Genomic DNA, 25,177 nt, shown 5'->3' on the forward strand with positions numbered 1-25,177 from the left:
CTGCGTTCGGATCCTCTCCGTTCGGGGCGATCCATGATCTAGGTCCTGCTGTAGTGCTTCGGCGGTGGACGGAGACAGCGCCCTCGGATCTTCGGCGGCGATTGCCTGATGCCCGGAGGATCGGCCTTTGGCATCCTAGATCCAGGGTAGGCCTAGCCTTGTTAGCAGCGCGGGGGTGCGGCTCAGGGGGACTGCCGTCGGTGGGATCGATCAGAGTGGGCTTTCTCCGGCCAGATCACCTGACGATGCTACTACCAGATTGTGGGTTCGCGGCCTGTAACGTCGATTTCTTCTTGCCAGTCGATGGCCGTCGTCGATGGAGTCTGGATGTTGGATCGGCGGCGCAACGGCTGAGGTGGAGGACAAGGCCGATCTGGGTGCCCAGAGAGATTTTGGGTGCCCACATGTGGATATGGACCTGGGCTTCTTTTTGTTTGGGCTATTCAAGATGGGCCTTTGTTTGGGGTCTGTCTTCTGTTTGGATTCGCATTTGGGATCCAGGAGACTTTTTACGGATTCCTTTTTCTACTATACTCTGAATTTGGAATTTTGGCTACCTAGGTAGAAGATTGCTCTCTACTCGACGTATTAATTTGTGTGGAGTGGGTAAGGTCGGTCACACTACCGCCGGTTACCTTGATAGAAGGTTACCCTCTATTCGACGTATATCTTTGCGTGGAAGTATGGTCGGCCATACTATTGGTACCGTTTTACAAAGCCCGGATTATGTTCGGTGCTTCATCAAATGCTTAATTGCATCCCTTTATGCCCTTGTTAGGTTTTATCTCCGATGCATTGTTGCATCTAGTATTGTTCTTGTTATTTTATATTTTGATGTAGTTTCTACATCTATAAGTTGTAATTTCTCTTATGATTATTATTAATAAAGTGGTTGACAGTTTCCCTCAAAAAAAAAAAAAAAAAGTAGGTAACATCAATTTGCCAATTGTATCTTTATTATCAAAGGAAAACGGTTGAGATCACAAAATTGTATACCAAATTTTGGATCCCAAATGACATAACAAATGACACACCATCACTTTTGATTTCATATTTTCAGTCTGTCCCCAAAATAATTAACATAAATTGCAACTAAAGTCAATATTTATCCACTTCTAGCCATCTCATAATTGTATCTCATCGTCACTCTTCTTTTTCTCCCTTAGAAATTCATCAACCATTTTATACTTGCAATGATAAAAAAAAAAAAAAAAATCATAGTGGTTCTCTGGATGTTTAGTTTCTTTTGATTCTTTTATGATTATATCCATAGTCTAAGTTGCTTGCTAATCAAAAATGTATATTTTTTTTTTATCAAACCCTAAAGACCTAAACCTATCAAACATGCATAAACCGATTAATTTATGGTAATTCATAAAAGAGATGTTGAGTTTTGCTTTACGTTTTAGGAATTGATTCGACGTGATTGTTCAATTCTTTTATTAAAAGCAATTAATTTTTTTTTCTAAACGAGAATATGTAATAATGTTTTTTCTTAAAAGAAATTTACTTCGTTTATTAGTTGACGATTACATCAACACATACTAATGATGTGAACCACGTGGTGTGATGTGCTGGTTGAACGGCCTAGTCTGGAACCCCCAGGTCTAGCGTTCGAATCCCAGTTCCATCCCGTGGCCAGCAAATTTGAGGGACCCTTTGGGTTCGTGCGTCTGCGGTGCAGTGGATTAGTCTGGCTTTCGCCTCATTGACGGTGCAGGTGCTGGGATACCACTGCATGGGTGTGTGAGTTACTAACCTAACTTCCCGATAAAAAAAAAAAAAACTAATGATGTGGGCCATGCAGATTTTGCCACATCATTTGGAATTAGAATTTGGTAAAAAAAAAAAAAAAAAATTGGTGTCTCTAGCACTAATTATCAAAACATAAACAATTAGATTCAAAAGTTTCTTAAATAAAATTGTTAATAATAACCTTTAAAATGGTCTTCATATTAGGTAATTAATTTGCAATTGATACAGAGAAAGTATGAGAAAAAATGAATCACATGGGGTGTGAGAGGATCTGCTTTCCCTTCTATTTTTCCTTCATGCAGAAAAGTTTTTTCTTCCTTGGACGTGCTAAATACAGAAAAATGATAAAATTTCTCTTCTTGAGCTTTCCATTTCACGAACCAAACTATGCCTAAGTGGTATCTAATATGACTCTTGCATAAAGTAAATAGAGTCTTTATTTGAGTTTTCGATGACATATCCATTAAATGTTTCAAATAAAAACACCAAACAAACCTAAATTACCACAATGATTTGCTTATATATTACATGGGATTCAGTATATATATAATTATTTCATAATAGACCTACACTGTATATGTACTGCATGTGTTGAACTGCAATGCCATCAATGCATGTGCCGTAGACTGTCATCACATGCAAAGTCGAGCAGCGACAACAGTCACAGTCTTGTCCACAAACCTCTGTATATAAACAACCCCAACCCCCCATCAACTTCCATAGCCTCTCACCCATCTCTCTCTTCTTCACTCTAGCTAGCTCACTCGTAGCGCACACATTCAAATTCACAGACCTCAACGTTCCAATACAGAGTCTGAAGGACGCAACCATGAGGGTAGTGTTGATCGCCGTCGCTCTATTCTGCGCCATTGTATCAACTACTGTTGTTGATTCCTGCTTACCAACAGACCTGGCAGCACTCAAAGCCGTCAAGGCCTCACTCACCGAATCCAAACTCGGCCTCTTCAACACATGGTCCGGCACCGACTGCTGCCTCAACTGGCACGGCGTCAGCTGCGACCCTTCAACTCGCCGTGTCGTCGACATTAACCTCCGCGGCGAGTCCGAGGACCCCATTCTCTCCAAGTCCGGCCAGTCCGGCTTCATGTCCGGCTCCATTGCCCCCGAGATTTGTAACCTCGACAGCCTCACCACCCTCGTCCTCGCCGACTGGAAGGGAATCACCGGCGACATCCCCCAATGCCTCACCTTCCTCTCTTCCCTCCGAGTCCTCGACCTCATCGGAAACAAAATCACCGGCGTCATTCCGGCCGATATCGGCAAGCTGAAGATGCTCAGAGTCCTCAACCTTGCCGACAACCAGATCTCCGGCGAGATTCCGGCCAGCATGATCAACCTCGCCGGGTTAATGCACCTGGACCTCCGCAACAACAGACTCTCAGGCGAAATTCCGGCCGGATTTTCGAAGCTACAAATGTTGAGCCGAGTATTGCTGAGCGGGAACCAACTCACCGGATCTATCCCCGAGTCCATCGGCAACATGCCTCGCTTAGCTGACCTGGACCTGTCGAGGAACCAGATCTCGGGTTCGATACCAGACAGTCTCGGAAAAATGCGGGTTCTGTCGACACTCAACTTGGACGGAAACTCAATTTCCGGTCAGTTACCGTCGGTGTTGTTGAGCAACCACGGTTTGGGTATCCTGAACTTGAGCCGGAACAGCATTGGAGGCAACATCCCTGACGTGTTTCACGGAAATTCTTACTTCATGGCTCTGGATTTGTCGTACAACAATTTGAAGGGAGCGATACCAGGTTCGCTGTCGTCGGCGAAGTATATCGGACACCTGGATCTGAGCCACAATCACCTTTGCGGGAACATTCCGGTGGGTGATCCGTTCGATCATATGGAAGAGTCGTCGTTTGCCAACAACGATTGTCTCTGCGGGAATCCGTTGAAGACTTGTTGATGATAAGTTAATAGTTACCGTTTGGCTCCAAAATTCCGGGATGTACGTGGACGTGGGTTTGATTTGTGTAATTGTGTATTATTGTTTGTGACAGTGAATCAAAATTTAAATATATGCTTCTGTAAATTTCTGTCGTGAGTTGAAAGACAGATCGGGCAGGATCAGATGCATGCACGTGAAATTATAGCATACCGAGTGATTGAGTGAGTGAGCGAGCAAACATATTCGCCTACTTTATTTGTGGAGGTTGTATATTGTATTATCTCATGATAATTTTATCAATTATGAAGAGCATTTACTCTACTTACCTTCTCTTTGTTTTCTAATCTCTTACACCCAAATGGAAGTCCTTTTTGAACATTTATTTTTTTAACAATGTCCAAATGGGAGTCCATTAATCACAATGTGTGATAAGGTTAGTCGAGTGGCTTAGCATGAAATCTTCATTTCTAGCGTTCGAGTCCAAACTCCTATCAGTTTGTAGCCAGCATGTTTGAGGGGCCTCGGGTTCGTGCGCTTGTGGTCGGGGATTAGTCTGACTTCACTGAGATACTCTCATGGACTTTAGTCTGAATAATGACTGGGTAAGTGTGTTCTAACTCGCGAACGTCACCGAAGTGACTTGCTACGTCACCTCTGATAAAAAAAAAAACAAAAAATGAAAGCTCATTAAATGAAAATGTTCTCTCAATCAATAAGTAATTAATTAATTGAGGTTTATTAGAGAATTTCATACTAGATTTTAATCGACTTTAAAGTCAATATCATTTTGACTAGCAAAGTCATTTTGGATACTAAAATAAATAGACTATATTCTATTGAAATTTTTTTCTAATTCTCACTTTATCTGTTCCATGACGTCGGTAAAATTTGAACTTGTAATTTTTTATATTGTTCCCAGCTTGTCACATTTTACCGACAGAAACTTCCATCAAAATTTGCAGCTCTGAAACTTGTGCGCGAGACGGTTTGAACATTTAACTATTCAAAGTAAATGTATGTGTAATTTTGTGTATCAACTGAAATCTTGTGATAATCATATGAAGAACAAAATAGCTTCAAGAATTTGTGCCTCTTGTCCACTGATTTAGCTTTACTTTCGAGTCCATAAAAGAGAAATATTAGCAATCACGTGAAAGACATCATAAAGTTCTCAGACACATGAGGAGATGGCCGAAAGCGATTGCCATCCACCCACTAGTATGTGTTTGCTGATGTAGGGATACAGGGAATGACACAAGTTGGATATTGTTGAAATCACTCGGAAAGTTAAAGGTGGTGCATAAATCTCAAGGTTGAAACTAGAAAGATATCTTTTCTTCTTGATATATAAGTTGAAGAAAACAAATCAAACTCAGAATTATTTGCCAGATTTCGAACAGAAATCAAGGCACTTAGATACAATACATAACTCAATAATGCAAATCGAGACAATAATAAGTGTAAGGTAGGTCGGGCATCAACTCCTCTTATGTTTTCAACTACATTAATTTCTGTAGTCACATGGAAACTTCACTTGAATATTCCAAGTTAAAGTGATTTGCTCTCAAATTTCCAAACTACCCTCCGAAAAGTAAGCTGCTGAGAAACTATGTTGACAACACATATGAAATTAACATTCACTGTATAATTCTAATTTACGAGTGCAGTCAAACATTGGAACAAACATATTACCTTACTCTCTTTCATGCACATTCAATTATATGTCCAACATAAACCAAACTTCAGTACTAGAACTTAAAACACCCAACCATATATCCTAGAATAACATCATCTTGATCATATACAGCAGATTTAACATACTGAAAGGAAGGAAAAAAGAAAATAAAAAAGAAAGATGATATAAATAAGAGATCATATTCTTCCCCAGTAAGGCTCGACATTGAAATCTAGACGATCACGGGGGGACATGGTGAGTGGTGAGCCCATTCTTTCCGTTTGCATTATTGTCTTGATAGCACAGCATTGCATTTATGCTGCACATATATGTAGTAGCAAGTAACATTGCAGAAGTTGGAGGTCAAAGTCTCACGCAACAATACATTACCGATCTATGAGACTACCTACTGCTATCCCTCCCTCCTTTATTATCTCACATTTAATCTGCACACAGGGACGGTCTGGGACACTGCCCCACCACAGACTTCAGACCCTTACTTCTCTCGGTAGTCAGTATATATTAGCAAATATAAGCATGATTTTACTAGCATATGCGAGCTCCACTCACCCCCCACAGCCCATAAGGATCAAGACCAGTCTTTAATATCAGAGACCAAAATGAAGCTGATAGCAACTTGTATCCCAATAGTTTAACAGCGAAATCTATACTTGACCAACCTCCTTAAATATACCAGTAGGGACCAAGGGACCAATCCCCAGTCCTATGCTTCTGCCAGTCTAATATTTCTTCTTCAAATCTATAAAGGAGGCAATAAATTACTTCCAAAACTCCCAGTACTGAGAGTTTTCCATTTAACATCACTAAGAATTAATCAAAGTTTCAGGAGAAAGTTAGCAAAGAGTTTATACAATGGGGTTCAATCTCCTAATAGTAAAGAAGCACAACCAACTTTTTAAGAATTTGAACAAAAATGTATGTATGGTTTTGCTAGCATAATAGCAAAGATAAACATGGTTTCACAAGCATAAGTGAGTTCCACTCACCAATGACCATAGGCCATAGGTGCCAAAGACCAGTTTGAATTCCCAGAGACCAAACTGAAAGCTGACAACCTCCATTAATACAGTAATAGGGACATTTCCCCGATCCTATGCTCCTGCATTAATCAAGTCTAAGATTTTTCTTCTATTAAAGTACTTAAATGCAAATCACACATTACTTTCATATCATTAAATAATTATTTGTATCAAAGTCTCATTAGACAGTAAGCAAGAGTTTCTGCAAAGATTTCAATTTTCAAAGGACCTAACTCTCAATTAAAGCACTGCCAACCTTTATAGGGTACAACAAAATGTTTGCCAAGATTATATTTGAAAAGGACTCATTTTTAACTTGAGCATACCCATGATTAAGTATTTTGAAGGCTATATCTAGAGGCACACACTAACAGCAGCGTTAAAAACAGTCTTATAAGAAATACATAAAGCAAAATATTAGGACAGTTTAAATCCACACCTAATTTTGCATTCTGAGCAAGTAACTCCAGAGGTTTGGAATTATAACCTGACTAAATGGATCTTGACATAATGAAACTGAAGAGCCGTTATTCAAACAACCAGTTGGGCATGATTACTAGTATTGACCAAAGCAAAGAAATTATGCAATAGAATCTTAAAAGTGAAGATATTGAAGAGTAAGAAAACAAGGAGGTGCAAGAATTCATTTACAAGCATAACATAAAGCATGAATACAAAAAATAATGCATCTATCCTTCCTTTTCCTTGCAGGGGGAACCAAACCAATGATCTCTACCTAAATTCATCCCAACCTACACCCCTGTGCTACAGAATCTTAAAAATGAAGATATTGGAGAGTAAGAACACAAGGAGTGCAAGAATTCATCCCACCCTACACCCCTGTGCTGTATGCCACCTAAAATTTGTTGGGCACTAGTCTCACATAGGTTAGGCTAAGTATCAAATGAAGCTCTATATACTTACTGGGTTTCTCTACCCCAAAAGCGTAATAGTATTGGAACCACCAACGGTAAGTCATCTTAATAGCAATAGACCACACATAAGAAATCCCAATTACCCAAAAGAGGGACTATTTACTAACGTGTAGGAATATCCAAAAAAAGCGATCCAATATGAGGAGTATTGAGCACCAGCTCCGCAATGGTTAGACCAGGTATCTAATATAGCTAGCTATGTCTATATGGGCTCTTCACCAAACAGTGTAACCTCAATAGAAGTAAAATCCATCACATGAATTACTCCTACTAGCGTGAAGAGGTGCAGGAACACAATATTAAGAAATTTTGCAACAAAATGAACCCTTATCAATTCCAATGGTATATTTTTATTTTACCAAACATCTAATTCAACAATTAAAGGAAGTTGTTGGAACACATGCTAAAATGCATACTCAACTAAAAACATTCTTTTAAAGACAACCATTCATATCAAACACTTATCTGTAATCTTCTGTTCTCCGTCTATAATATTCAACAGTCCAGTTTATATCCCAAATTCAGATCTTGAATTTCTAATAATGTATGCAAAGATATAAAACTATGAAACTATTCTCTCTACACTTAACAAAGGTCTAGTTAATTGACAATTACATGAATTGTGCTTTGGTGATATGGCTCATTTTCTTACTTTTGGTGATAATACCTAATCAAGTCTTTCAAGACCGTGAAATTGGAATATGAAATCAATACAAGTCATAGCTCTACCAAAGAATGAATAAATAACAAATTATCCAATATCACATTTCAGATTCAAATCCAATATTCCAAAATCCTTCGGGAGTTGAAGGGGGAAGATACCTATACCTGTGTCGAGAAACACCTTCATGATGCTCACAGCGGAAATCATGCTTATTATTATCATTGTCCTTGCCACCATCATCTGGAAGAACAGCATCATAAAACTTTTTGCACTGTTTGCATTCAACTCCTTTCAAATTTTCCCGCTCAGCCCTCTTTCTTACAGGTTCCACATACTTGAAACCATTTTTGCCAGCCACTGTAACTGGCATATGCTGCTTTGGTAGCCTAGGATGATCAGCAGTCACATCCTGTGTTTCATCATCAGAGCTACCTAAATTTGAGTCATTTTGAACTGGAACTGGAAGATCAGTAACTTTTTCCTTTGTTGATCTATTCAAGTTTGCTCTTACGTTCTCAATCGGGGTGTCAAGAAAATCATCGTGTGGGTCAGTCCCATTTTGGCCTTGGCGGGATCTCGTGTCTATCCAGGACGATGCAGACCGCTTTCTACCAGCTACTGGAGCAGATTTTACAGTGAAAGGACATTTGGGTGAAACAGAAGTAGAAGAGAAAGGACTTGTTGCTTGAATTGGTTTTTGTACTTTGCCCTCATTCAAGTTATTGTTAAAACTGATTTCATTCTTCATTTTCTTTATGTTACAAGCAGCTGGAGAAGCATGTTGATTTTTATCTTCAAGATCTACAATTTTGGAAACAGATAATGGATTAAATGAAGGAATGAACAAATAAGATCACAAGTTCACAACAGAGAAATCAACCATAGGCTAAGTTAATGCATTCCTACTATCAGCCTGTTACTATTAAGAGACCACCAAAAGTTCAGGAAATATAAAAAGCTAAGAATCACACTTCAATCCAAAAGTAAAAGACAACAGCAAGCCAACCCATAATCATCTGGAAAACTATATTTAGTAGTTCAGTATGGGAATCATGGGAAACAAAAAGGAATAAGGAAAGAAGGACAAGGCAACAACAACATACCATGGAATGTTGATGGATTCTGATCATTTCTCAATAAATCACTTTCATCTTCCAGTTTATTATGGGGGAGCATATTCTCCTTGGTAAGACCATATTTGCTGCGGAGATATGTGTGCTGAGATTTTAGACTTTTGTAAGCAGCAGTAAGTTCCCCGTACTTCTTCCTCTCGGTCAGTAAATCTGCGGTTATTGATTCAACCTGTTGGTGTAAATTTTCAGTCGAACCCCTTCTTTTGGCCCCTTCACCGGCCCTGCCTCTGAGATCCCCTTGTAGCTCATTAACTTTCTCCTCTAAACCAGTCATTTTTCTCAGAAGAAGTTTTTTCTCTCTTGCACAATCTTCCACTTCTTCATTCTTTGTTAGGAGCTCCTTCTGGAGCTGGCTAACATTTTCTTCCACATTTTTCAATTTGGTCAACATTAGTTTTTTCTCTTCTTCCCGATACTTCAAAAGCTTTTCATTGTTCACGATCTCAGAAGCTTGTAACTCAATCTTCTTGAACAGATTTTGTTTGAGCTCATCAGCTCTTTTTTCAAGATCACTCACTTTCGCAGAAAGCACATTTCTACTTTCTTCACTCTCTTTCAGCTGTTTTCCCTTACTCACAATGACACTGTCTTTCAATTCAACCTCTTCGAGCAACCTACTCCGCAATTCCATTCCCTCATCGGCTTCCTTACACTTGTGGTCAAGCATTTGTTCCAGCTCATCACTCCTTAGTTGTAGGCCTGTCACTTCATCTCGCAGTTGGTTTATCATGTCTTCCTTTTCTCTGAACAGCTCTTCCCTGTCAAGCTTGAGTGAGCGGTTCTCTTCAACGATTAGTTCGTTTTCAGCTCGAAGTGTTTCAATTTGAAGCAAGAGATTAGCTTCCTTTGATTTCCACTCATCTTGAAATTTCTGGAGAGTTTCGGACTTGGATTGTAATAAGGGGTATAGCTGAGTAAGGAAGACATATTCGATCTGGTAAACCCGGTGTTTGGTTTCCTGAATCCGGTCTTTAGCTTCCTGAATGGTAGCAAGCAGGAGAGTAGCAAGCTTGATATCAGGAGATTGAGTATCAGTAGGGAAACAAATTTGTCTGGTAGTCTCCTCCATCCCCAAATTCTGACATAACAAATTGAAAGCATAAAACAAAAAGCAACATTTGCAATTCCATCAATGAAATTCAGCACAATGAGCCAAAATCACACGACTCAATCAACCAAAGCAACTACAATTACAGCTCAAGAATCAAATGAATAGCATAATCAACAATTTCACGGATCCAGATTTGTTTTGGATGAATGTGAGAACAAATAGTACATACCTGAATTCAAAAGGTAGCACGCCGGAAGTCTAATAGTCCGATTCCGATTCCGATTCCGGTCTTCTCTGAAGCCCCTAATTGCAGCAAAAATCAAAATTGAAAATCGCAGAATGGAAAATGGAAGAGAGAACAGAGAAGAAGTTAATTACCTGAGTAGAAATGGAAGAGGGTAGAAGATCTGGGTCAGTGTGGGTTGGGTTCTTCTAGGGTTGGAGGGGCATATCTGGAAGCGAGTTTCTTTCTTTATTACTAGACCAGCAGCTCTCTACTCTCTAATGGCGGGACGTTATATTTTACTTCGAAAAACTTCGCGGGCACGATTCCTCCTTTTTTTTTTTTTTTTTTTTCTGTGGCGCTTTAAGTTTCTTTTGATAAATTTTTCTGAAAATTACTATCCATTTTTGTTGCTAGTTTGAACATTACTATAATTTATTTTTTTTAAAATCCTTCTTTAACCTCAAACGAGAACATCAGAGCGACTTTCTACGTATATTGTACGCCTCTAAAAAAATCTCATGCAAATGAGCGGTTATGTTGCTCGTTATTGCATAACTCGAAACCTCAATCAAAAGTGCTAACTAAAGTTATTTTTGAATTTTCAAGCATCTATATAAGTTCCATAGATTTTTCCGGTAAATTACCAGTGTGAACTCGAGATATTACGAATCTAGTTTCAGAATCTATGAACGACTTCTATTCCCTGAAAGGTGATACTTTTTCCACAATTCTTCCTATACAGACCGAGTAATTCCCCCTTTTCAAAAAGGTAAGAATGACTCGGATTTACGGTACGAAACATCAATCCATCCTTGAGAAATTTGAAATGAAGCGCCTGATTTGATCACTTTCATCTACACTGCCATTATGGCATGATATTCTAATTCTGATTCCCTTTCTACTCTCCTATTATAAACAGAGGCAGGGAAGAGCAATCAGAGGAGGAAAAGATGAGAAATAAGTAGGAACAGAGAGATAACGGTTCTTAATTAAAATAACAGTTCTACAATACTCGGCTACTGTGTGTGACGAAATTTATGGGTGTTCTGTGTCCGGCGGCACCTCGGCTATTGTGTGTGGCTCGCGGCGCAAACTGGGCGGCAGCAACTAGGGTTTCGGTAGTGGGCTGGGCTTCTCATCGGGCCTATGTTTTAGCTTTTATTGTTTTAAGGATTAATTTTCTGATACTGGCTCTTTTGGAGCCCAGGAGAAAATTAATTTTCCTTTTTAGTTTTTGTCTATATGGGTCTGTCTATCAAACTGGTTAGGTGTTTTCTTTTTTAATGCCCATTGGGCTAACTTGGGGCAGCTTAATTGATCCCCTCTTCCAAAAAAAACAGTTCTACACTCCGCTAAAGAATTCCCAATATAGTCAAAAATTGGACTAAATATCATTAAGTAAATAGAACTACAGCCAAAACGGTAAGTACCTAACTAGAACAAAGGGATTTATTTAAACTAGTTCAGTCTTCTTCGTCAACCACCTTGGTACCCAAACCCTTCAATCCCTCTGGCGGAACCTCTGTAACAGTAACCAGGGAGTAGAACTCTTCCTTGGCATCTTCTTCATCGTTTCTCTTTCGTGCAATTCGGACGCGAACCCTTCTTGGCACACTTCGAATCCCACGGCTCCAAATGTGCTTGTTGAGTTTAACATCCACTCTGACATCAGTAGTAGCCATGGCCTTTTGAGCAAACTTCCTGATTTCCTTTATGGCGTTTGGGGCCTTCTTTTTAAAGGTGCTGCATGACTGCATGAGAATTGGGATACAAGTTAAACCGAGATGCAGGATAAACAATTTCGATGCCGAAAGAAAATACTGCAGATATGAAGTCTCCAACACATCTTTAACTGAAGTAGCAAACTATTACAGGTTCTGAAATCAACTTGATCTTTCATTCTTTACATCCTCATAGATGCTCTTCAAATTCATAATCAATACTAGGTAAAATTCACAAAACCATAATCCAACACATTGTGTAGCAATAAATTTTGAAGCATAACCAGCTCAATACATCAAGGAACCTCTACATATGTACAAAACCACAAAAATGCATTTGAAACATCAATCTTGGGTTTAGTTCACTTCCCATTCACAGAACAAGAACAAATGTTAGATTTGTGCAAATCAATATGCAAACCACACAGGGAAAAAGCAATTTAATTTGAGACCCAAATGAATCAATAAAAAGAATATAGATGAACAAATATGCGGGTTTACCATCCATGCAAGCGCTTGTGGAGATTGATGGAGTACTCCCTGGTAACGACCTCCTCCTTTCTTCCTTTTCCGGCCTTGTCCACCATTGTTAGTTTAGTTTAGTTTAGCTGCCTGCAAATCAACTTTTCTCCGTCGGCTGCTAAAACAAGCCCTAGGTCATCATATACTGATGGCCTACTTGGGTGTGTGTGTTTGGTGGGGTGGTAAGGCTTTGGCCTCATATAATAAGAGGTCAGGAGTTCGAGCCCCTTCAAGGGTGGGAATGGGGTGGGGTTTTAAAAAAAAAAAAAAAAAAAAAAATACTGATGGCCTACTTCTGAAATGCCCTACCTCTTATGCCGAACTACATAAATGCCCTTACAATTGTATAAACGTGTTAATGTCACTTTTGTCTTTCCATTAATTTTGCTTTTTCGTTTTATTTGAGAAATTTTACTTATACATACTTAGATAACAAAGAGGTTTTAATAATGAAGAGCTTTAAAATTATCTCTAAAAAAAAATGAAGAGCTTTAAAATGAAGACTTTCTAATTAACAGTTGTGAGATATAATTTTCGATTACATTTTATTAAATCAACCGTTAGATGTATAATTATGCATGAGTGGACCATTTTTGAAAATTTTCTTCCAAAGTGTTAACTGTTAAGGTACTAAACTAGATCAAATCAATCGACGAACCAAATCTGTCAAATATGAACCATTCATGTTCATAATTGATAAATCATGATTATAAATGTGTTAATGATTTTCAATTTGGTTGAAAATTTGTAGAAATGATGTTGAGGGGGTTGTGAAGTATTAACTTGTGACCTAATGAATCATTCTGATATCAAAAACTCAGAGAAGAAATCAAGAAAGAGAGGCCAGAGAAGCAATGAGGCGCTAGGTAAGGAGGAAACTAAAAATGTCCAGAAAGTAGTAGTGTTTATGGCAAAGTCAAAATGACATTGTTTTGATACTTCAATTAAATTCGGTTCCATTCTCTTTTCAACAGACCGAAACCGAAATCGAAAACGAACTATTTCACTTTAGTTCGGTTTTTCTTGTTTCAATTATGTTTTTGACTCTATTTCTTTTAGTTTTCGGTTTCGCGAACGCATCAATATTGTGTAATGTTTTAACCGATAGAATAGTTCATTAGAGCGGGTCCATTATTGTAACTCTACTTCAACCGGGGGCTGCGCATGAACCGACCCTAATAACCCGCTTCCATCACTTTTATTTTTAACTTAATAGAGTGGAGGCAGAAGTCTCTAACTCTCAAAACCTTCAAGCTCCCGCTCCTAGACGACGATCAGGTACCCATTTCTCTTCTCTTCTCTTCTCTGCTATTTGATATATGCCGGTTCCAATTCCATACGCAATCTTTCAAACCCTAAAATTTGGATCCAAGTCCGTAAGCTCAAACTTGACCCACTCATCATAATGTTGATTTTTTCATTCAATTGAATACAAATTTGTCTGAGCATTCTCCTTGAATACTGTTCTATCTCTCATTCAATCGTCTAACTCTTTTTTTTTTTTCTTTTCGAAATTTCGCGTTTTTAGGGTTTTGGGGTTGAAGAGGAACTGAAAAGACCCAAGAAAGATGGTAAGTTTGATACCCAGAAGAAAAAGATTTTATTTTGGGGTTTGTGATTCTAATTTTGTTGTTGTATTTCAGTCAGGGAGGAAAGAAACAGTGTTGGACTTGGCCAAGTTTGTGGACAAAGGTGTCCAAGTCAAGCTCACTGGTGGTAGACAAGGTTAGTTAAACTTATTTATCTCGTAATTTTATCTGTTGAATTTCGACTGTATTGGGTTGTGTAATATGGATTGTGAGTTTGGTTCACAAGAAAGAATGGATTCTAAGACCTCAATCATGCAATGTCTAGATGCAGACACTGTTTTGGAGGTTGTAGAGTAAAGACTGTATCTTAGGTTGTATAGCGGTACTGAAAAGACGCTAACAATAGCTGTTCCTACTTCTTTTGCTTCAAATATAATATCAATCTAGCTCCATTGCTTTGCATCTTACTCTCTTTAGGAGAATATTGAATGACGATTCGTGCCTTAACTTTATAATGGTCACTGTATGTGCGGAATCTAATTTTGTGCCATCAATTTGGTGGATTTGGTTACAGTGACAGGGACTCTAAAAGGATATGATCAGTTGTTAAACCTTGTTCTGGATGAAGCAGTTGAATTTCTAAGAGGTATGTTTCATACTATTCTTGAGTTAACTATCCTTGTGCAGGAATTATCAATTTACAGCACCAGAAGGCAGGGTTCCATACCAGTTCATTCCTCGATCTTAGATGACTCTGGAGTTTGTCTTTTCTGGTTTTTTGATGATAATGTTTGCAACTTTTCTATGGCTGTGGATGATAAATTGATTTGTGAATTTTTTTTTTTTGTTGTTGTTGTTGCAGATTCTGATGATCCACTGAAGACTACTGACCAAACCAGGCGCCTTGGCCTAATTGTATGTATTCGTAGCTCATCTTTAGTCGGACTATATTTGATAGCTATTGAAATAAATCCTACAAACTGACTGACCTAGGGAATCAAAATGAGTCCAAATGTCCCTGAATACAACTAAAACAGAATTTGACTGCAGAGGTTCAGCTCCTTCAAGCAAATTCCACTTCTAGATGGGAATCTTTTCAAACTCTTGAATTAAGTTTGTCCCTTTCCCATTTCTCTAGGCTTTTATTTGCATCAGCTTCTTTAAGCAAATTCCACTTCTAGTTGGGGATCTTGTCCAACTCTTGAATTAAGTTTGTTGCTTTCCCATTTCTCTAGGCTTTTATTTGCATCAGTCCTTTAAATAAATGCATGGAGTTTGAGGCATCTAGTCTCAGACCCTAAACTTGTATATTAAATTTTGCTGTGGCAACTGATAGACAACTTTCTAACTTATCTAGTTATCCATACTTAAAATTGTCATAGTAGATGATCTTAGAGTCTAGACTTTTGGTAGGTGGATTCTCCATAGATGTGGGCTAATCCTCAGTAACCATCACTAACCTGGTCTTTAGAGTCTCTCAGAAGTTGTTGAAGGTCTGCCAGGTAGTTTATAGTCTACTTAACCAATTGAACCTAATCCTCCATCTCTTGTTCATAATTTTGAACTTCGCTTGGGTGAAAACTCCACTCACCTTGCAATCCTTAGTGTCTTGGTGACTTCTTTGAGATAATTCTTGCTACATCTTCATACAAGTCTGTCCTTTTCAACAAATTGTAACATGCATCCATAGGCACCATGATGCTCATAATCATCTTCAATCCATGGTGAGTTTAATTAAACACCTGTTAAGTGACTGGAATCTCATTCAACCTCCTCTTTTGGAACAACATTCAGAGCTGTATCCTCATCAAGAGAAACAGAACAAACCTTCCCACCACAAAGAACACGAGTCCAGTCAACTGTAGACTGTCATCATATACGACCAAAGCTCCTGTTTCTGAATAAGTGATGATTTGACAATCTTGATCATACATTCATCAAGACTCCTCTAATACTAAATAATGTTAATGTCAGTCTTCATCATAACATTTCATCAAATATGGCTTTCCTAACATTTATTTTGTTTCAACTTCTGCTGTTTACACTCCATCATGAACAATCATAGGAACAGTGTCCCTCTCTCTAGCATCTCACTCTCTCACCTGGTCGAATACTAGCAGCATGTTGGCTACATGTTTAATTAGTATTATGTCTTGCCCCAAATTTTTGCTGAACACTGAAAATTACAGCTGAATTCATTCATACTGCACTGTGGTTCATTCCAGAAACCACCTTCTTTAAGCACCATAGTGTATGGGTATATTATCAAGAAGCTGGTAGGTCAACTAAATGCACCCTTTTCATCCCTAATACCAAATTAGAGTGACTTGAAACTTCATAAGTGCACTCCTCCACAGTCCTTCCTCTTTTAGTTTAGTGAGTGGAATTTTTATACAACTCCATCTTGTAATCAGCTGGTAGAAGTTTCTCTGCAGCTTTGGCTGTAGAGCACTTAATCTTCAATACTCTTCCAACATGGAAGGACAGTTTTTATTCAAAGTAAGGTCTCCAGACTATATCTGATATTATGTAATCCTCCTTGTGCATTTCCTGTAAAAACCAGAAACCTCTTTAGTTCCCTCATTAATTTTTAAGTTAAATTAAGTTCTTGGGCACTATCCAAATTCCTGAAATTCGTTGCCTCGTTGGTGCTCATTCATTTTCCATCATGCAGGTTTAGTGTTTTCACTATGACTGGCAAACTTTGTTAGAAAGCCTTGCTACTTTTTTGTAAATCTAGACTATCATGCATATTTGTAAGGAAATAGTAATTGGCATCAAATACTGGTCTTTGAATGAGAAAGCAAGTATGATATGAAAGAAAGGAAAGATGATGCTGCATGTCTTATTTATTTAATTTTTCGAGATATTTTGTGCAGGTTTGTAGGGGAACTGCTGTGATGCTCGTGTCACCAACAGATGGTACAGATGAGATTGCTAACCCCTTTAGCCAGCCAGATGGGGCCTAAAATGGAGTAACTTGCTTTGCACTGTTTTTAAGAAACCATGATAGTGGTGTTTGTGATTTCCTAGGCCTTAAATTTGTCATGCTCATTTGATACTGACGAATGTAAAACATTAAGATGTTTATTACTTTTTTTTAACTTTAGATTCTATGAAAATAGTTTTCATGTTATGGGCCATTGTCATCTAGGGGTTCGAGCAGCTGCCTCTGTCCATAGTTGCGCACTCTGTAAAATGGACTTTGAGTTTGATACAACCGTAGTTATGGTTCCTTTGCCTTTCGAAAACCTTCTAGTGTGAACCGTTTGTGCGCAAAAAAGGGCAATAAATTTGCATCTTGTGTAGCTTTGCCCTATAAATGTCTCGGCAATTTGGCATAAAGCCATCGTAAACTCATGAATTCAGTGCGGTTGCTGACTAATTGCAAAATTGATGGTCTAAAAAGATTCTCATGCAATGAATCAAAATTAATCATTTGGGTCCAATAAAGTTTTTTCTTGTATTTTTTCATTTGAAGAGAGAAAAGCTGATTAACTTTAGATGTTTATAATATATGTGCTCATTTTGCTCGCACTCCACTTTAAGAAAGAAGAAACTTGAATGGGGTCGATAGTACTAATGTGCACTTGAATATTGTTCATGATTAAATACCAAAATGGTTGTTCACTTTTTTGGGGTTTAGGTTGCAGTGTAATTGGGGTTTTAGGTTGCAGTGTAATTGTCCAACAAAAAGCTAGCCACTAAATGGTTCTTGATTATGGTGTGAAGGTATTATCGATGACAATAAATTGTGGAACAAATAGCTTTGACAGCCATTTTGCACAATTGAAAATCTGGTGTATAGCTGTATGGTGCCCACTTTTGTTGATTGCTATTTTGATGTGTTGTCTCCTAATTAAATACAATATACAAATATGTCCACTTTCTCGAATGAGCATAGATTTCACTTTCTCAAATCTAGTGGTTCTTTTATCATTGTTATGCAAATTACCGTGTTTGTAATTTGTACTTTGTAGTTCATAACATTTAGATTATTTTAATTCTAACTCACATTTTATGTTTTTTTTTTTTTTAGTTTATCACGCAGTAAAATACGCGATACTTTGTTTTGTACACAACATCCATTGAAGTACTACACGAATTGTACTAGAAATATATAAAGTTGCCTCACATAAATCAAAAGTTAAAGTTTTCGGAGAAATTCGGAGGTCTATCATTTTAAATAATAGAACTACTAGTAAGAAGAGCAAAATGTGCAAGATAAGGGCTGCTCCATTGTACCACATTTAATTGATGATCCTCCTACCACAACTCCGTGCATAGGCGACTGGAGTTTCATTCATTTGATTAACTAGATAGCGGCTTTTGTTAAACAACGATAAGCGTGGCCCGTGGCCCACCCATTGTATCGAGGATCCTACATTAGAAAAGTAACAATGGTGGGTCACGGGCCACGTTTGTTGCTGTTTAACATGATATCAGGGCGAGTCCTTCTCTAATTGCGTCTCCAATTGTCATGAGCCCGAATTTGAGTTCATTATATTGCCATCGAAAAATTCCGATTGAATTGTTATATTGACCAAGTTGCCGATATAAGACTTGTTAATTGATTCCACGTGCATACCTAGAATTAGATTGCACGTGAGGGAGCGTGTTGGAGAGAAAATATTCCACATTAGAAAAGTGAAAAAATATAATATAACTTATACGTGAGTTGATCACACCTAATTGCACCGATGCCTTTTGTGTTAAAAACCGAACACCTAACGGGTAGTTACGTTGGGACAATATCAATACAATGGTGGATCACAAGCCACACTTATCGTTGTTTAACATGCAGCTTTGTTTAGTCAGCATGCTTGTTTTGAATGGAAGAATTTTTCCATATGTGAAAGTAACGTTTGAGAGAAGGTGAGATGTATTTGTTTTTAGCCAAATAGACTCTTAAAGTCCTAAAGATGCACAATTTTGGACTAGATCGTCATCAAAAGAAAAGGAGGAAACTGCCATACACATAAGTACGCAGATAAGCGACCCTAATTGTTTGAAGAGGGAAATGACAAGGTTTTGCATTGTAGCTGATGTTCGTTATTGAAAAGCAAAAGAGGTTAATTACAAGACTAGTTAGAAGTCGGCAACTTCAACTCATCAACTCGATATATGATCAGGACAACTAGAAACAGGTTCCATTATTATTCCTATTTGATAACAAAGAACAAGTACTATGAATGATCATTGATTAAACAGGTTCCCTAAGCCTAAACTTTAAACCAAACCTAGTTTCATGTAAAATTAACTAATATTTGCTATAGGTAGGACAATCCTTGATTTCCCCGTCTTATCTGCGTATTTATAAGAAATAAAATGTCAACTAGAGATAGGGGTGAGTATTTTCAATATTTACATAATAAATTATTAAATTTCGTTAAGTGTACGAATGTCTCACACGTGTGTTTCATATCACTCAATAATTTAAACACGTATATGGTTTAATAATTCATTACACGTATGAAGGCAATAAGATAGTGGCGTGTTTGTCCCACATTAGAAAAGTGAAATCTTGTAAATTACAAATTTTATGACCGAAAACTCCTTTTATCATTTATACGTGAAGTGTTTTATAGTACTCTGAAGTATTGAAATTCTAGAGAATGAAGTCCGTAATCGAGGAAACAGTATGTAAACTGTACTACATATGTTCTCTTTCTGACAGCTTTTCGTAGGTCTCAAAGGTCACCAACCAGGAGACCTACCACAATGTGGTCCCCCACCCCAAGCATTGGCGCACTGATCCACGTCATCTATTCTCGCACCCACCAACACTTTAATTTCGACCGTCCGATCCCCCGCCCCGCTATCCTTTTATAATGAAAAGAGCAACTAACTATCATAATCATTCACGCAAATGTTCCCTTCACCTCTCACCTCTCACCACTTTTACAGCTTTTCCAGTCTTTTGTTTTTATGCCGTGAACCACGTGTCACATTCCTATTCGGCCTCCCCCAGCAGCTCTAACTTAACGTATCCGAGAAATCAATTTATCGTCTCCTCATATCGCGAGAAACAAAATAATTGAAAAACCCTGGCACGTCCCATTCCGTGGGACCGAAAGTCCAACCGATTTACCAGTTGCAAATCGCTAAATGACGGAAAACACCCTGTCCCTTCCTGGAGTTTACATTCAACTGCCACACATTTCCACGAAGAAAAAAGTAAAAAAAAATTCATAGCGAAGGGAAACGAAACGAGAAAAAGCTGAAGTCGAATATCATCATCGTAAATCACAATAATTTATCATTTCCAAACAAAAGAACAACACACAAAAAATTAAAATTAAAAAAAAAAAAAAGTAATAATAATCATGAGAGATTTTGATTTTCTTTCAATATCGAAGCCAAAGCCATCTCTTTCTCTCCTGCTCTAAACGGTCGTCCGGTGATCTCCGGGGAAGAGACACCGCGAACAACCGAGCACGAATTCCTCTATTTTTTTTTTTTTTTTTTTGAGGAATTTTAGAAATTTAGTGCATGTTTTCACTTCTACAAATTTCTAAATATGAAATCAAACCCTGACGATCTTGGCCGCTTTGACCACGGGGTTTTCTCTGGCTATAGCCTCTCGACCCGCGGCCTTGTAGTCGTAGCTACACACGTGCCGATCCGAGTACCGGTGCTCTGAGCAGAACAGCTCCCCGCACCGGCACCGGAACCCGGTCAACCCGACCTTTCTCCGGCATCCGGAGCACCGGTTGACCACGCGCCTCATGGACGACTCCTCCGATCTCGTGCTCTCCACCGACGTGGCCGCTTTACGGATGGTTTCGGAGGGACCGTCGAAGCGAAAGGAGCTGGATCTCGGGACTTTCTCGCCGGAAAACTTGAAAACGGCGGTCGTTGTTGAGGATGTTGTTGCGGTGGTGGCGGCCGTGGACGCGGCGGTGGTGGCGGCCGTGGACGCGGCGGTGGTGGCGTTGAAGCACTTCTGGCACATGTTGTTGGTGGCGGGATTGCCTGTGACGCCGCAGTTGTTGACGCAGTGCGTTAGGGTGTCGGGGACCTTGAACTCCGTCTCTTCCTTCTCCGTCCTCTGAGCCATTTGTTTCAGATATGGATTCCGATGAGCTCGATCTCTTTTCTCTCGAATTAATCTTAATTTCCCGATAGGGAGAGAGAGAAACCGGAGGAGGTTGAGGTTTTGTGGAGAAGAAGAAAACTCTGTGGTTGAATAATTTAGAGAGAGAAAGAGAGGACGAGAGAAGGTTTGGGTCTGGGTGGGCGAGGGAGGACAACAGAAATGGGGGATATGAAGGGGTCTCTGAAAGGGTCGGTAATGGCGAGATGGAAAATTATGGGCCTCATAGAAACGCGTATAAACCATTTTTTGTGCGTGTTGTTTTACCGAAATGACCTTCCTCCTGCTTTCTTATTCTTATTGTTCTTTGGTGTTTTGGTTGGTTGCTTGTTCTAGATTGGTTCTGACGTGGTAATCCGTCATTATTGAGAAAAAGGTTGCTTTTATTTTAAGGTTCGCGGGACCCCCTTGTTTTTACCACATGCAGAAGACGGATTGATTCCATTGGTTGCGGTTTGGTATAAAAGTAAAACTACGAGTGGTGCCGCTGGTTTTATATACCCGTCGACCGTCGTGCAGCTCCGATTGGGCAGAAGCTCTCATTGGCGTGATTGGACCCACATTATTACATTTAATCAGGGTAAATTAGGCCAGATATTTTGGCGATTTGATGGTCGGTTTGTAGATTTGCTTTGATTAGTCAGCCATATGTGCAGTGTGCCCCTCTTTGGATTGTAATGTATGGACTACGGAGGCCAAATACATCTAATATCCCCCCTCCTTTCATTCTTAACGTCGGTGAAATTTGTACCGACTGTGATTTTTATAATATTATTTTTCTAAATAACCAATAACACGTCCTGAATTATTAGTTGAACAATATAGTAGGATGATAAAGTTGGCTAATTCAAATTTGAAAAAGAATAATTAATCAAATGTCTACAATGCATATTATAATCTCTATTTTCTCTTATTAATATATTTCATTACATTTGATGTAAAAGACAAATGTCATTTCTTAAATTAATAAACTTTAAACATAACATTACTAATAATCACTTGATTCCTAATTAAGAAACAAACTAATAGTCATTGTTACGATTGCCATAAAGCTGCCATACAATTTATGCTAATGATTTATGATTTACCCTAAAGTTATCACACAAAAAGAATGCTTTAAAAGCAATTTTTTTTTAACCATTTTACCCTTACATATGTCAGTGAGAATCGAACCCATACCTTTACAATATTGAATTTATAACTTATCAATAGATCATAACTCACCGGCAAAGAAAAACTTTAAAAGCAATTTGTCACTTTTTTTTTTCCTTTAATTGAATTACCCTAAATTCAAATAAAAGCGGCCTCTTGGATGCCTTGCCAATTTCGCATGATATCTTTTGCCCATTAATTGTCACTTATATCCTAAAGTACAAGTTATAAGATTCTTGATCCAACCAGAAAAAAGAAAAGAACTAAGAAAGAAAAAAAAAAAAATTATTTCTTTAACCTTTTTTCTTCTTCAACTTTTGAAAACATCTAAAACTAGAATTCTAGAAACATGATGTAATTAATCTTTCTTTTTTACGATCATCATGAAATTAATCTCAAATTAGGAAAAATAAAAAGAGAAGGATATTATTCTGTCATGGGTGTCATCCACTAAGAATCAAGATGCTGATATTAGTTTATTTTATTGATTTTGTTGGCGCGTGTTGCATTGCATGGGTAAGAGAGGAGAAATGTACGCGATCCTAGAAGGAAAGAGGAAGAGGCAAGTGGAAGGGCAAAATGGGAAATGAGACAGACAAGGGCAATTTCTCGCGTCCCGTCCCGTCCCGGTCCAGCAATATATAAGATATGTAAGCCGCCCCATCTGACCGCTTTCGCTTTCGCTTTCGTTGGAAGTCGCTTTCCGTTCTGGTCCGGCGTACACGTGTGAGTCGCACGCGTCGGCTTCCTCCGGTTTCTATACGCGCCAATTGAGACGCAACACTAATCATTTTCTTTTTCACCTATTCTCCCACGTTTACGTTTACGCATGCATTGACTTCTAAATTTAGGGGCTACACATTTTCTCTTATATTTGTAGCAAGTGTCCATCTTTGTCAAGTACATTAAAAAAATAGAATGTTTTAAATAATATATGTTCTGTACATGAAAAGTTATACTCGTAAGACATGACAAATTACCCACGATTAGAACAAATTTTTTTTTTTTGAAGAATATCATGTCGATATATTAATACTCAGGTCAGAAATGACCATTACATATCCTCCCTCTACCATCCCTGGGTAGATAAAGAGTTTGTGGTAAACCACAGCGATACATAGATTAGGTCCGATCATTTGACGGTACCCATGCTCACTTATTAAAGCAAGCCTATACACTATGAAATAACATAGTAAATAAGCAAGCCTAAGGTAAAAACTCATAGTTGCCCTAAAACAATAGGAAATTAATTAGAAAGCAAGAAACTAACTAAATAGAATAGCCCAAAAGGCAGCCCAACTAAAAGCCACAACTCAAGCCCAGCAGGTGGATCAGCACCCGGCCCAAATCTTCCCCTCCTCCACGTTCTTGCAACCCATACAGCAGGCTTCCCTGCCTTCGGTCTAGGCCACCGCCACGACCATCACGCCGCCATGCCCACGTCGCCTGCACCATGCCGCCACGATCATCAACACCGCCACGACCATCAATGCCCACGCCCACGTCGCCTGCACCAACGCCGCCACGATCATCAACACCACGACCACGCCGCCTGCATCACACCGTAATGACCACGCTGCCACGACCAACAACCTCCAAGCTCCACCGCTGTACATCCCACCGCCACGCATCGGAGGCTCTAAATCAGACCCCGCTGCCTCAACAAACCTGCAGAAGCGGCAGCGACTTCGCAGACCACCAGAGCCATAGTCTCAAGACAGTCCCGTCCGGCCGCACTCTCCACACAACGACGAAGCCAGAGGCTTGCCATGGGCGGGAGCCGCCGGACGAGCAACGAGATGGAAATCTGGAAAAAACCTAGTTTGGGGTAGGGTTTCTCGTTGAGAGAGAAAGCTCTTTGAATCCACGATTAGAACATGTAATAAGAAGGGTTAAAAATATAGTTTCAACTTTTACGTAGAGTTTACATTTAAGTGAAAAATTTATACTCAATAAAGAAAGAAAGAAAAAGGAGAAAAATCTTAATTTCCTTATAAGAGTGACTTAAATCTCACATGGAGGTTTTACTCAAAAACTAGATAAAAAAATCATGAAAAATGAAAGGAATAGAAAGAGTTAGAGAGGTCAATAAGAACTTTACAAGCATGTTAAGCAAAAAATATAGGATATCTGTTTGGACCAAAAATAAGCATTTTGGCCTGACAATGCGTGTCTTGGAGAAATTGAGCCAAAGTCAGTGGCTCAAGCTATATATTGTCGACAAGTTCGAAATATATTATTTAGAGGCTAAATAAAGCCTACTATGGAAGATTATGCGAGCTGCAAGAAAAGGAAATGATGGAAGCATGGAAATGAAAAGTCCACTTTAGCACATTTTTCTACTTCGGCTAGGAGAAACCGAGCTAAACAAGGAAGGAGGGGTGGCAGACTGACCAAATGAACTCGAAATGAGCTGAAACTCTGCAGATCCATTCTAGACAGCCCAAGAATCATTTCTTATGAAGAGTGCCAGAGCTAGTTTTGAGTGGAAGGCCTTCAAACAATCAATCCAATTTTCTGCAGTAGCAAAACTGGAAAACTGGACCTGTAAGAGGTCCAGCAGCATTTCCGGCCCAACCACATGGAACAAAAGCTCTGAAAATTTGCCACAATGATCTACACTCATTTTGGATCATTTGATATGAAGAAGTCGAAAGCCCATTTTGAGTTCTTGGTGGAGATATAGCTGCAGCAAAATTGGAGCAGTAAGTGCTTAAACCTAACATTCCATTAGTGTTTAAGTGCTTAAACCTAACATTCCATTAG

At 38.8% G+C, this 25,177-nt stretch overlaps 5 protein-coding genes across 8 annotated transcripts; 2 read left to right on the forward strand and 3 right to left on the reverse strand.

The window, feature by feature from the left end:
• The first annotated feature begins 2,461 nt into the window (after positions 1 to 2,461).
• LOC133714811 (DNA damage-repair/toleration protein DRT100) lies at positions 2,462 to 3,988 on the forward strand. The gene has a single exon (XM_062141064.1). It carries the CDS (start codon positions 2,585 to 2,587, stop codon positions 3,683 to 3,685), a length of 1,101 nt encoding a protein of 366 aa, XP_061997048.1. The 5' UTR covers positions 2,462 to 2,584; the 3' UTR covers positions 3,686 to 3,988.
• Positions 3,989 to 5,622: 1,634 nt separating this feature from the next.
• LOC133713465 (protein gamma response 1) lies at positions 5,623 to 10,697 on the reverse strand. 2 transcript variants are annotated; one of them, XM_062139505.1, is made up of 5 exons: positions 10,544 to 10,697; positions 10,395 to 10,459; positions 9,085 to 10,192; positions 8,146 to 8,782; positions 5,623 to 6,462 (listed from the first exon to the last, which is right to left on the reverse strand). In XM_062139505.1, the coding sequence occupies exons 3-5, from the start codon at positions 10,181 to 10,183 to the stop codon at positions 6,294 to 6,296; spliced, it is 1,905 nt and encodes a 634-aa protein (XP_061995489.1). In that variant the 5' UTR covers positions 10,184 to 10,192; positions 10,395 to 10,459; positions 10,544 to 10,697; the 3' UTR covers positions 5,623 to 6,293. The 2 variants fall into 2 exon arrangements, with proteins under 2 accessions (XP_061995489.1, XP_061995488.1); XM_062139504.1 differs by having other exon boundaries at positions 5,624 to 6,462; positions 10,395 to 10,468.
• A 1,063-nt stretch (positions 10,698 to 11,760) lies between these two features.
• LOC133718143 (large ribosomal subunit protein eL31) lies at positions 11,761 to 23,637 on the reverse strand. Of its 2 annotated transcripts, XM_062144959.1 has the most exons (3): positions 23,634 to 23,637; positions 12,614 to 12,710; positions 11,761 to 12,134 (listed from the first exon to the last, which is right to left on the reverse strand). In XM_062144959.1, exons 2-3 carry the CDS (start codon positions 12,697 to 12,699, stop codon positions 11,855 to 11,857), a joined length of 366 nt encoding a protein of 121 aa, XP_062000943.1. In that variant the 5' UTR covers positions 12,700 to 12,710; positions 23,634 to 23,637; the 3' UTR covers positions 11,761 to 11,854. The 2 variants fall into 2 exon arrangements, with proteins under 2 accessions (XP_062000943.1, XP_062000942.1); XM_062144958.1 differs by lacking the exon at positions 23,634 to 23,637 and having other exon boundaries at positions 12,614 to 12,778.
• On the forward strand, positions 13,782 to 17,306 carry LOC133718373 (sm-like protein LSM7). Of its 2 annotated transcripts, none has more exons than XM_062145206.1 (6): positions 13,782 to 13,912; positions 14,163 to 14,205; positions 14,278 to 14,359; positions 14,738 to 14,809; positions 15,026 to 15,078; positions 17,043 to 17,306. In XM_062145206.1, the coding sequence occupies exons 2-6, from the start codon at positions 14,203 to 14,205 to the stop codon at positions 17,130 to 17,132; spliced, it is 300 nt and encodes a 99-aa protein (XP_062001190.1). In that variant the 5' UTR covers positions 13,782 to 13,912; positions 14,163 to 14,202; the 3' UTR covers positions 17,133 to 17,306. The 2 variants fall into 2 exon arrangements, with proteins under 2 accessions (XP_062001190.1, XP_062001191.1); XM_062145207.1 differs by having other exon boundaries at positions 13,804 to 13,911; positions 14,170 to 14,205.
• Positions 20,385 to 21,473, reverse strand: LOC133715778 (zinc finger A20 and AN1 domain-containing stress-associated protein 5). Its single transcript, XM_062142420.1, has one exon. The coding sequence runs from the start codon at positions 21,221 to 21,223 to the stop codon at positions 20,690 to 20,692; it is 534 nt and encodes a 177-aa protein (XP_061998404.1). The 5' UTR covers positions 21,224 to 21,473; the 3' UTR covers positions 20,385 to 20,689.
• Positions 23,638 to 25,177: the final 1,540 nt, after the last annotated feature.

Source organism: Rosa rugosa, chromosome 6, assembly GCF_958449725.1.
Source record: "Rosa rugosa chromosome 6, drRosRugo1.1, whole genome shotgun sequence".
Taxonomy (NCBI): Eukaryota; Viridiplantae; Streptophyta; class Magnoliopsida; order Rosales; family Rosaceae; genus Rosa; species Rosa rugosa.